This window comes from Hemicordylus capensis, chromosome 4, assembly GCF_027244095.1.
Source record: "Hemicordylus capensis ecotype Gifberg chromosome 4, rHemCap1.1.pri, whole genome shotgun sequence".
Classification (NCBI taxonomy): Eukaryota; Metazoa; Chordata; class Lepidosauria; order Squamata; family Cordylidae; genus Hemicordylus; species Hemicordylus capensis.
In genome coordinates, this window is record NC_069660.1 from 3335674 (window position 1) to 3348541 (window position 12868).

At 55.1% G+C, this 12868-nt stretch overlaps 1 protein-coding gene across 1 annotated transcript in view; it reads right to left on the reverse strand.

The window, feature by feature from the left end:
- Positions 1 to 12377, reverse strand: part of KIAA1755 (KIAA1755 ortholog) — a 35448-nt gene extending 23071 nt beyond the window's left edge. Inside the window, exons 1-2 of the mRNA XM_053243168.1 lie at positions 12085 to 12377; positions 2851 to 3048 (exon numbers count right to left, since the gene is read on the reverse strand). Of these exons, the coding sequence (XP_053099143.1) occupies positions 2851 to 3048; positions 12085 to 12087 (201 nt within the window). The 5' untranslated portion in view covers positions 12088 to 12377. The remainder of the gene's footprint in view (positions 1 to 2850; positions 3049 to 12084) is intronic.
- Between the last annotated feature and the right edge of the window lie 491 nt (positions 12378 to 12868).

Consider the following 12868-nt stretch of genomic DNA (forward strand, 5'->3'; position numbering starts at 1 on the left):
CTGCCAGATGCCTCTGAGAAGCCCACAGACAAGCGGTTTGGGTATGGACCCTCTCCTGCTGTTACTCCCCTGCAACTGGCATTTAGGCATCTTGCCTCTGAGGCTGGAGGTGACCTATAGCCACCAGACTAGTAGCCATGGATAGACCTGTCCTGTCCCCCATGAATTTGTCTAATCTCCTTTTAAAGCCTTCCAAACTAGTAGCCATCACCACATCCCATGGCGGAGAAGTCCGTTGATTAATTATGTGCTGTGTGAAAAAGTCCTTCCTTTTGTCAGTCCTAAATTTCCTGGCCTTCAGTTTCATGGGACGACCCCTGGTTCTAGTGTTATGAGAGAGGAAGAAAAATCTACATCTATGTCAGCACAGCATAATGGTTAGAGTGCTGGACTAGGAACGGGGAAACTCGAGTTTGAAACCCCATTCAGCCATGAAACTAGCTGGGTGACTCTGGGCCAGTCGTGGATCTCTCAGCCTAACCTAACTCACAGGGTTGTTATGAGAATAAAAATATCTTATGGGGGTCATGTCTCCCCTTAGTCACCTCTTTTCCAAGGTAAAGAGCCCCAGGTGCTCTAGCCTTGCCTCCTACGGAAGGTGCTCCAGGCCCATGATCATTTTGGTTGCCCTCTTCCGCACCTTTTCCAGTTCTACAATCTCCTTCTTAAGATACGACCAAAGCTGTAGGTAGTACTCCAGATGTGGCTGCACCATAGATTTGTATAATGCTATTATAATACTAGCATTCTTATTTCCAATGCCCTTCCTAATGATCCCTAGCATGGAATTGGCCTTTCTTCACAGCTGCCGTGCACTGACACTTTAAATGAGCTGTCCACCACAACCCCAAGATCCCTCTCCTAGTCAGTCACTGACAGCTCAGATCCCATCAGTGTATATGTGAAGTTGGGGGGGTTTTTTGCCCCAGCATGCATTACTTTACAATTGCTTACATTGAACTGCATTTGCCATTTTGTTGCCCAATCACCCAGTTTGGAGAGATCCTTTTGGAGCTCCTCACGATCTCTTTTGGATTTCAATACCCTAAATAGTTTGTTGTCATCTGCAATTCTGGTCACTTGGCTACTTAGCTCAACTCCCAGATAAGTTATGAAAAAGTTAAAGAGCATTGGTCCCACTATAGATCCCCAGAGGACCACACTTCTTACTTCCCTCCATTTGAAAACTATATATTCCTACCCTCTGTTTCCTGTCCTTCAACCAGTTACTGATCCACACATGAACCTGGCCCCTTATTCCATGACTATTCAAGAGCCTTTGGTGGGGAACTTTGTCAAAAGCATTCTGGAAGTCCAAGTATACTATGTCTACCAGATCACCTTCATCCAAATGCCTATTGACACTCGCAGAGAACTCCAAAAGGTTAGTGAGGCAAGAATTGCCCTTGCAGAAGCCAGGCTGGTTCTCCTTCAGCAAGGCCTGTTCTTCTATATGTTTAACCATTTTGTCCTTAAGTATTCTTTCCATCAATTTGCCCAGCACAGAAGTTAAGCTAACCAGCCTGTAATTTCCCCGATCCCCTCTGGATCCCTTTTTGAAAACCAGAGTTACATTAACTACTTTCCAGTCCTCTGGTTCAGAGCCTGATTGTAGGGACAAGTTACATATTTTTGCTAGGAGAGCAGCAATTTCACACTTGAGTTCCTTCAGAACACTTGGGTGGATGCCATCTGGCCCTGGTGATTTGTTAAATTTTAGTTTTTCCAGACACTTTCTCTTGTTACCTGAAATTGGCCCAGTTCTTCAGCCTCCAAGCCTGAGAAGCTCAGTTCCGGAGAGGGTATATGGTCAGTATCCTCCACCGTGAAGACAGATGCAAAGAACTCATTCAGCTTCTCTGCAGTCTCCTTAATAATCCCTTTCATGCCCACATCATCTCCTCCCATGTCGGTATTTCTACTGAGTCTCAGCACTGGAAACTCACCAGGTGACTCTGGGCCAGTCACTTCTCTCTCAGCCTCACCTACCTCACAGGGTTACTGTGAGGACAAACAAAACCATGTACACCATGGGATCCTTGGAGGAAGAGCAGGATATAAATGCAATCAATCAAACTGGGAGTGAGAGAATTATCCAGTTGTAGCTGACACAGAGATGCTGTAAATAACAGCATCAACAGCTAGCTGTAAGAGAGCCAGTGTGGTGTAGTGGTTAGAGTGCTGGACTAGGAACGGAGAAACTCGAGTTCAAATCCCCATTCAGCCATGATACTAGCTGGGTGACTCTGGGCCAGTCACTTCTCTCTCAGCCTAATAACCTACGTCACAGGGTTGTTGTGAAAGAGAAACTCAAGTATGTAGTGCACCGCTCTGGGCTCCTTGGAGGAAGAGTGGGATATAAATGTAACAACAACAACAACAACAACAGTAATAATAATGACCTAAGAAAAGCTCACTTCCATGGCTTGAAAAAATGTATTCTGCTTCCCCAGGGCTCTGCTGGCCCTGGGGAAGGGAAAGGTCCACAGAGTCCCACCCTCTGATCACAGGACATCCTTTCAGCTCTGTGCGGCTGAAGTTCTGATAGCATCACTCAAACACGGTTTGAAGCTTAGCTTCGTAAGAACCTAAGAACAGCCCTGCTGGATCAGGCCCAAGAAGGCCCATCTAGTCCAGCATCCTGTTTCACACAGTGGCCCACCAGATGCCTCTGAGAAGCCACCAGGCAAGAGCTATGGGCATGCCCTCTCTCCTGCCATTAATCCCCTGCAACTGGTACTGGTAACTGCGGTGCTTCTGCAGGCATCATGTCAAAGTCTCAAAGCCAAGACAGAGGAATTCACATCACAGACCCAGGAAGGGCCGGACGCCCGCTTTCCTTGCACTTACACAGGCTGCCTGCCGCACGTGTTCCAGAAGCCGCTTGGAAGGGATGAGGAAGTCAAGGAGGCAGCAGAGCCCATCTCCGTGGTATCTGGCCTCTAGGACGCGGAACAGCTGGCTGAGGACCGTCGGGGCCGTGATGTCAAAGGGAGGGTAGAGGCCTGAGAGCGTGTTCTGCACTGCAGCGTCAAGAGACTGCTGGTCCTTTGGGGGAAAGAAGCATCAGCAGTGAAAAAAAAGGCATAGCATCAAAAGCTAGAGACACTCGGAGGATGGTGGCATCGACTCTGAACTTTCCTCCATATGTTGCATGCAGACGTCTATGAAGGTGCCTCTTTTTGAGACAAAGCACTGATCCAACATCAAGATCAGTAGTGCATCGCCCAGGTCTTTCCCAGACCCTGTTACCTCCCCCTTAACTGGAGATGGCAGGAGTTGAACCCGGGACCCTCTGTGGGCCAAGCTGGTGCTCTGTTAGTACTGAGCTCGAGCCAAAAGCATGGCACTAATGGTGAAGTCCAACTACAACTCATCTAGAGAAGAGGAGATCCTGGACCAGCTGCCTTCTAAGGCTGGCTTTGGACATGGGGATGACCCCACTGGGTGAGGAGCACCAGCTCTGCCATGTCTGTGAAGAGGAACTAGCCAAGGGAATCTGCACGGGCTGCTACAGCCATCACTGCATGCACAGGCTGGGCCATCGCCCTGTGCCATTTCCTCCTTGGGGAATGATGGTTGTGCGCTGCTGTCCAGACTTGGAAGCAAAGAGCTGTGCATTTGGCAAGCTGGATGGATTGGCCACTCGAAGGCTGCCAAGGGGGTGGGATTTGAGGGGCAGCTGGAGCTGAAGGAGAGGACGGAGAGCGAGGAAAGAGACCCCTCGAACTTCCTGCAGCCCAGCATCAGTGCTGAAGTCACTACTAAGGAACCACACACAGCTGCCACAGAAGCCCAAAGCACTGCAGGTGGCTTGGGGATATGTTACAAGGGGAGCAGGCAAGAGAGTGCTCGTCGCTGACCTCTTGAGCCTCACTGTTGTCCAGCACAAACTCACACCCCAGGATCTATCCTGCACCTTGCAGGGGAATATCAGTAGTGTAGAAACGACAACACGATAGCACCACATTTCAACCATTACTGCTCTTTTCATCGAGGATGCCTGAGCCACCTCTGAGGAACCCCTGGACTCCTTGGACCATGGCTGGAAACCCCCTGGCCCACTTCACCAGCAGCCATTGTTTTCTAGACCTCCTTGGCGGTGTTCCCTCTAAGATGTGAGGAGAGGAGAGGAGAGGAGAGCTGGTCTTGTGGTAGCAAGCATGACTTGTCCCCATAGCTAAGCAGGGTCTGCCCTGGCTGCATCTGAATGGGAGACTAGAAGTGTGAGCACTGCCAGATCTTCCCCTCAGGGGATGGAGCCGCTCTGAGAAGAGTATCTAGGCTCCAAGTTCCCTCCCTGGCAGCATTTGCAAGATATTGCTGAGAGAGAGATTCCTGCCTGCAACCTTGGAGAAGCCGCGGCCAGTCTGTGAAGACCATCCTGAGCTAGATAGACCAATGGTCTGACTCAGTATATGGCAGCTTCCTATGTTCCTATATGTGTACGTGCATGTGCTCACACATTATCTGATATCTGCTCAGTTAATTTTAGATCCTGCTCAGACTGAATCAGGAAGGCCCCACTCCGAATGCACGTGCGCACACACTGCCTTGATACTGCCGCCCAGAACAAAACTCATTCCGCACAGAGATGAAAGAAGTTAGTGGGACCACTGCCCCAGGTGTGTTTTTCAGAAGGCGGTAATGGGCTATGGTATCCAAGACAGGCCCTTCGTGCCAATTTGACCGTGTGCAAATGGAAGTGGAAACTCACACCTGGTTGTGCAAACCGGCCCCTTGCCTCATTCGCTGTCACTCGTCGGAAGTTAATTTTAATGCCTCCTCAGTCCACCTCTGCTCAAGAGCACAAATGAACCCCCCGGAGATTTAGCTCAGCCCTTGTCAACTCTGACTCAGAGCAGGGCAACCTGTCAGAAGAGAGGTCGCTTTCTGGATGTAGAGCTTAACAGGGACAGGTGTATGTGTGTGTGATGGTGGGGGTGGATTCCAGAGGCCTGAGCAAAGGGAGTGGGGGTGGGATGACTCCCTACTGACTCCCTCCCTAACAAGAGGGGGTCAACGGCAGCCTCTGGCCCTCTTGCTCTGGCCACTGACTTTGCCCAGCAAAGTGGACAATGCTGCTAGTCAGGAAATAGTTTGACCTCCTAGCCCGAGGTCTCTGGCCAGGCATTCCCAGGTCAACCCTTAAACATTTCAATCTCTTCAAAAGCAGCAGGTGGGCAGGGGCAGCCTCCTCACCCACCACCCACCCCCGTCACAGCATCTCTTCCTTTGCTGGAAAAGCTGCTCCTGTTACATTTCTTCCTGCAACTTTTAAGAGCAGAGCAGCCCTGCCAGAAAAAGGTTGGCAACCATAATTGAAAGGGGGATTTTAAAAAAAATAATGATGGAGGAGAATTGGTCAACCCTGGCTATTACTGGGCTGGCTAAGTGTGGAAACTCCATGTTCAAAGGCAGTGTGCCTTGGAGTACCAGACACAACCAGAAGGAACTATTGCCCTCACCTCCTGCTGGTGGGCTTCTTTGAGGCATTTGGGTGGCCAATGTGAGGAACAAGATGCTTGGCTTGACGGGCCACTTTGGCCTGATCCAGCAGCCAGGCTCTTCTGATGTGCTTCACCCTATTCAGAGGCGGGTACCACCAACAACCTCTCTTGCCTAGGAGGCCAGGGACCCTGCGAAGCTCTGGGGGAAGGAGCATAGCTCAATGGAAGAGCATCTGCTTGGCACGCCAAAGGTCCCATCCCCAGCATCCCTGGGTAGGACTGCGCAATACCCACACCAAGCCCTGGAGGGTGCTGCTGAGCAAGAAGGACCAGGGGTCTGACTTGGCACAAAGCTACGTCCTGTGACCCCCTACAGAAAAGCCCGACTCTACTGTGGCAGGGCAGGGTCCCCTGGGATGGGGCGGGAGCCTCCGTGACGTGGACGCAGCATGTACAGTAAGCCTCCTTCCCTGGCTCCCTTTGGCACACAAGGGCAGGTGAACCCAGGAGACTCGGCCCCGGGTTGGGTGTGGCTCGATCCTCGATATGTGTCCTCACTTGAGTGGGAGACAAGAGCTGTTCTCTGAGGCTGGAGAGGGGAGGCCCTCTTGCAGGGGGCGGCTGAAGATGGCACACAGCAGGCAGGGGTGTGTCCTTGCCCACCATCCAGCGCGGTATTGGTCCAGAGTGCTTGAGAACCTTCAAAGCCAGGAGCGTGTGGGGAGCCAAGGGGGCAAACTGCCCCCAAAGGATAGAGATTGGGGGCCCGCAACAAACTGCGATCTACTGACAGTATTTGGGCACTTGCAGGATGACGGTCCAAAGTCCTTCTTGTCCTAAGCCCTGCATGACCTCTCTGCAGTTCTGTGTGAAATCTATTCGGCTGCAGTCAAAAGCGGAGGGAAAGAAGGGAGGCTGCACACGCCTCAGGCAACAAAGGCTCTAACTGCCGCATTCTGGGCCTCTGAAAAAGTTTTGCTCACATAATGAGATAACTTCTGCGCATCTGGCAATCCTCTGCTTACTTTAAGATGAAAGCATCTGATTAGGAAATCTCTCTGGGCTTTTTGTTTGCAGAGCGGGGGGGCTCTGAGTGGTGCCTCTAACATCCGTCCAGGGTAAGCAAGCCAGGTTGCCCCCCAGCCCTACGCCTGGCCCAGAAGACCTGGCTGCCCTACAAGCAGCTGCCAGCCCCCTCTTTCTCGGACTCCGCCTGGGCCTCTGTACACTCTCTGCCCTACACATGAAGGATGTTTGCTCAGCTCTGCTGCTCCAGCCCACGCTCCTAAGAGACCACCCCAAGTACTCTGCAGGCCAGGAGTTCTTCCCAGACGCCGCATTTCTGGCATGGATCAGAAGAGGAGGAGGAGGAGGAGGAGGGCCCTGGATGATGGGAGGGAAGCGTGAGAGAGAGAGAGATCTGGAGCAGTGGCAAAGGAGGCTGCCCAGAAGAAAACGACTGCTCCAGGCCTGCGAGCTGATCATTTGCCTCTTCAGGGCATTTTCTGCTTCTCGCAAAACAGGAGCCGTGCCAGCTCTGGAAACGCTCTCCCCAGCCTCGTGATATTTTTGTGCTTTGTGACCAAGTCCTGGCTCCAGGAGTCATGAGGCTGAATGGGAATCCCAGCTGCTACAGAGCTGGATCTAACGGGGAAGTTTGGCCCCCGTCCCTTCTGGTTGCAAAAAGGTTCTGGTTTGCCGAAGCGAAGGGAGCCTGGTTCAGTTTCTAGACAGCTGGCGGATACTCAAGGCAACAAATAAGTCCAGATGTAGGATTCTGTTATGTGAAAAGCAGAGTGAAAAGCAGAGTGAAGGATAATTGTGGGTCCGGCTGAATCCTATGGAACTCAACAGCTCAATTCTCACTAAATTCAAGGGGCTGGAATTGCTCCAAAGAAAGCTGGAATTGCAGTTTGAATCAAAATGTGAATCCCATTTGTTTCATGAAGGACACCGTCTGCTCACTCCTCACAGTCCAGCACAGGCCATCCTGGGTGTCTGGACCCCCCACCCCACCCCCAAGGCCCTTGGTTGGGTCAACAGAAGAAAATGAGAGCCTCTCTTGGGACCTTTTTGGCTTCCCTAGAGGTTCTCCCCTTTCTCATTTAGGAACTCCTGACTGGGAAGTGGAAGGACGAGGAGAGAAGCCTGCTCCAAATCCTACTCCAACATTTGAAAGCATTGTTTGTGCCTCGTAGCTTGGCCGCATGCCCTCAAGGAGTCAGCAACTGCAGCCTGGCTTTCGGTCTCCTCTACCTGTCGGCACCTGACCTTGAATTGGGGGTCTCTGGTTGTGGCCACCAGAGGCTTAGCCATCCGGCCACAGCAAGAGGGAAACAGCTACTAATATGGGGAGCCTCTTCGTTCGGACCCCTCCCTGGCTCTGCCTCCAAAGGCTTCTGCTCCCATCAGCTTCCTCCCTCCAGATGCCTGTCAAAGCTTCAGCAGAAGCGTTCTGGCCTACAGAGGGCATCATACAGGGCAAGGCTGGGCAGCCGCCTGGCACCCAGAGAGGGCTGAAGGATACACCAAGCGGACCTGGGTGCTCTCCAGATTAAACCCTGAAACAGAGTCATGGCGGATCTGCTAAGTGTGCTTCCAGACTTCCTGTGTTGTGACACCACAGTCCCTGCACTGACAGCAAGATGCCGTCAAGATGCCGTTCACATTTCCGATGCCTTCTTTCGGGTTTTAACTTTGCAATATAGTGCTATAACGTTGCATGTATGCTGCAAAAAAGTAGCTATATTTTCCCATTGTAGGAGTTTGAGATTCTGGGGGTCGTTTTCTATACGATCCTACCAAGCTGAAGCATTTGACCTCTCTTGGTAAAATGTTTACTCTGGAAAGTGCCCTGGATAAATCTAAGTTGGTCTCTTGGGGGAGACTGATGTCACCATCGGATTTTAGACTGGTCCAGTTTTAGACTGTAAGCTCTTAAGGGCAAGAAGGCAATGACATTGTTTTTGCATATGCTGTAACACATTGTGTACATGCCACACAGAGTAATGCTCTTGCACAGCTCCCACTGATGGCAACGAGGCCCTGCTCAAGACAACTCCCTGGAAGACTGGGCCCAAAGAAGCTGCTGGTCACCAACAGGGATGTGCACGGACCAGTTCGGAGGCCCTTTTATGGGCCTCTGAACCAGTTGGAACCCTGGCTAGCTCAAAGGTTTGATAGCGGGGGGGCGGTTAGGAGATGGCTTTAAGGGTGGGGGAGAATAATGCACTTCCCTCCCCGCCCGCGTGCCACATTTCCCCCACCGACGAGCGATTCCCTAAAAGCCTGTTGGGACGGCAGTGTACCTCCCTGCCACTCCATCCTGATGTTGACCGGATATAACCGGAAGTACTAGCATGCTTGTGTATGTCGGGTCCATGCGCATGTGCAACATGCACAGCTAGTACTTCTGATTATATCTGGTTAATGTTGGGATGGGGCAGCAAGGAGGTAAGCTGCTGCCCCAACAGGCTTTTAGGGAATTGCATGCCGGCGGGGGAAACACAGTGGGGGGGGGAGTGCATCCTCCCCCGCCCTTAAAGCCGCCCTCCGCCGTCAAACCGGACCCTGCCAGCTTCCTGCACTTCCCTAATCACCAGAGATGTGCACCTTAGATCTGCAGAAGGCATGCAAGGAGCATAAGCACTCAAGGAGCATAGCCTTCTGCGGAGTCAGACCCTTGGCCCATCTAGCGCAGTATTGTTTACACAGGCTGGCAGCGGCTTCTCCATGGTTCCAGGCAAGAGTCTCTCCCAGCCTGGTCTTGGAGATACCAGGGGGGGAACTTGCAGCCTTCTACAAGCAAGCATGCAGATGCTCTTCCCAGAGGGGCCGCATCCCCTAAGGCGAATATCTTGCAGTGCTCAGACATGTGGCCTCCCATTCAAATGCAAACTGGGACAGACCCTGCTTAGCAAAGGGGACAAGTCACACTTGCTAGCACAAGACCAGCTCTCCTCCCAGGCAGCCATGAGAAGTGGCCGCCTTCTCCTCTCCTTCTCCAACAGGCAAACAGCCTGCTGGACAGAAGCAGCTTTCAAGACCATCCCTTTCCTGCTGCCCCCCCCCCACCACCACCACACCTTCACCAGCTGCCCTCCACAGCCGCCTGCTGCTGAGCAAATGGTAGTGCAGTCCCCCCCCCCAAAGCTTCCTCCGGCCTCTGCACCCTTGCACCTCCCCCCTAACACTTGCCACAAATGGAATAAGAGTGGGAAGAATGGGAGAGGCAAGCGCCTGGGCCCCTCTCCACTCCGAGAACGAGAGGAGTCCTGTTCCTTGGGAATTCCCCTCCTGCCATGCAGGAAAGGGAAAGTCCTCTGAGACAGGGAGGGAAGGTGCTACAGGAGGCTGCAAAGAACAGCCCAGGTCTGAGGGATGCTGCAGCAGATGCAGGCGGGCGGGGGTTCCTTGCTGCAATGGAAGCTGTCGGAACAAAACCCGAGGAGCTGTGGGTGGGCTTGCTGCAGAGCCCTGGGCCCGAAAGGGGGGGGGGCAGATCTCCCAGGGCATCTGTGCTCTGGATCCAGTTCCCCAGATGTGCAATGAGGCAGAGCGAGGCGGTTTTGCTAACCTCAGAGAGGCTTCCAGTCCCACACCCTCCTTTTCCAAACAGCTGCTAATGATCGCAGCATCATCCCGCAGGCAGCCACTCTCCCTCTCTGGGTGCCAAACTTTTGTTCCCTCTGCTGGAGATGAGGAGGGCTCTTCGTGAGAAAGAGAATCCTCCCTCCATGCAAAGAGGCGGAGGAGGAGGAGGAGGAGGAGGAGGAGGAGGAGGAGGAGGAGGAGACAGAGGAGACGACCTCCTTGGAAGCTGAGCGGGGGGGGGCAGCATCAGCAGGCACAGCAGCTCCATCAGTCTGATATACGCACAGAGTTAGACCTTCCGTGGTCCTCACTCAGCGCATTTGGAGGTGGGCAAACCAAAGTGACAGCAACGAATGCACCACTGAGAGACCTGAAAGGCCAAGTTGAAGAGAGATCATCCTGGAGAGAATCTCTCTACGTGGTCGCCAAGAGTCGACACCAACTGGACAGCACTCAATCAATCAATCAATCAATCTGTCAATGTAACATAAACGTCTGTATCAGTTGCAGGGGACCAACAGCAAGAGGGGGGGCTTTTCAGCTCTTGCCTGTGGGCTTCTCAGAGGCATCTGGTGGATCCCTGTGTGAAACAGGATGCTGGACTGGATAGGCCTCCATGGGCCGGATCCAGCAGGGCTATTCTTATGTATTATAAAACTGCTTGGGCCTCACTGACTGACTGACATGAAACTCCCAAACAGAACCCCCAAAAGAGGGAACATAAGAACAGCCCTGCAGGATCAGGCCCAAGGAGGCCTATCCAGTCCATCCTGTTTTCCACAGTGGCCCACCAGATGCCGATGGGCAGCCTGTAGGCAAGAGCTAAGGGCATGCCCTCTCTCCTGCTGCTGCTGCTCCCCTGCAACTGGTACTCAGAGGCATCCTGCCTCTGAGGTGGGAGGTGGCCTGCAGCCCTCAAGACTAGTAGCCATTGATGGACCTGTCTGGGGATTTATCTAAACCCCTCTTAAAGCCACCAGGGTTGCAGGCTGTCTCCACACCTTGTGGCAGAGAATTCTGTTGAACCAGCTTAGATGTGTCCATATGGAGAAAAGGCAAAGTGATATTGGACTCTCAGGGCTGGAATGGGAATCTGCAAGCTTTTGAGTCTTACAAGACTCTTCTATAGGAAAGCGGAACAAACAGTCACATCTAATGCACAGCAATGAATGAAAGCGAGTGCAATGCAGATCTTTCATCCAGAAACGGTCAGGGAGCCTCTTGGAAATCCAGTTATTTGCCTTGCATTGACGGCGGAATGCTTACAGGACACTCCACACTGTGGTCATGACCGGGCCAAACTATGCCAAATGCCCTTGTGAACGCCAACACAATTCCAGTCACTTCCCGCAGCCCAGCCGGCTGCTGCACTTATGCTCCACGCTGTGTCGCCACCTCTCCTCTCTGCCTCACGAAGAAGAATGCTGTGGGCTCCACAAGTGTGCCTGCCTCAGCACCACCCACCGCCGCACTGCTCGGCCTCCGCTCCTCGGGGGCGGCACCACCACCTTCTCCTCCGCCTCCCCTGCAGCGCCCCTCTCCCGCCGCCTCACCTGGCCCAGCAGCGCCGCCTCCTCGGCCACGGCGGGCTCCCTCCCGCCCGTGCCTGCAGCTGCACCTGGTGGCTCGCCTGGGCCTTCCAGCGAGGAGCCGCCGCTGGCGGGCGGGCTGCTCAGACACCGAGCAGGGCAGCGGCGGCCAACCTGCCTGCTCCTTGGCGCGCCAGCCCGCCAGGCCCCCCCCCCCCCCGCTCCTTCTCCTCTTCCTGCGCCGAGGCGGGCGGCGGCGGCGGGCCAGAAAGTGCTGCCTGCCTGGGGGTTCCCCCTTTGCACTCGCGGAAAAGTTACTCTCCTGCTTGCTGGGAAGTCCCCCGACGTCGCCCTGCTGCGCCGCGCTGCCTCCCGGAAGGGGCTGCCGCGGAGGAGCCTGGCCGCCGCCCCCGCACGCCCACCCAAGCCAGGGGCCGAGAGGAAGAGCAGAAGCGGGGGGGGGGGGGTCGGGGTCCGGGAGGGGCAAAGGAGCAGCCCCCCCCCCGCATTACCATGCTGCTGCTGGCGAGAGGGGCAGAGAAGCCGCCGAGGGGCCCCCACGAAGCCTCCCGCTGGCCGTGCCAAGTTGGGGCTCACTTGGCAGCAGCGCTGCGCCTGCTGCGCCCGTCGCTCCTCCCGTCGTCGGGCTCCGTCGCGGCCATCTGGAGAGCCGCCGCCGCCGCCTCTCTGCCCCGTGGCCCCCGGCGCCGGACCCCGAGCGCGCCCGCGCGCGAGCAGGCAGGCAGGTGTGCCGCGTGCCCTGCAGCAGGACTCGGGGCAGCAGCAGCAGCCACCACCGCCAGCCCCCGAGGTGGCCGCCCCGCCTGCGCCCGCCCCTCTTCTCCCCCCCCCCCCGGCGCCTTGGAACAGCAGCAGCAGCCACCGAGCGCGCTCTGCTGGGGGAGGCGGCGGAGGCGGGGGCCTGTCTGGGCAGAAGAAGAAGAGAGACCTCTGAAGAACGCCGCCGCCCGCCCGCCCGGAGGAGGAGCAGCAGCGTCCGCCCGGCCTGGAGAACAGCAGCCCCCTTTGTCTCCCGGGGCAGGCAGGCAGGGCGAGAGCCTCCTCCTCCTCCTCCTCCTCCTCCTCGGCCCGCCGGGCCAAAGCCGGCCCCGGGGCGACGCCTGCCTTGGCGGCGCTCAGCCTCCCGCCGCCGCGGGCTGCCCGCAAAGCCGGCCCAGCCAGCGAGGAGCTCCCCGGCCGCCCCGCGCCCTCCTCCAGGCGGCCCCCAAGCCCGCCCCGCTCCTGGCTCCGCAGCTCGGCCGGCTCCCCCTGTGCGTGGCAAAGGCGAGCCCGCTG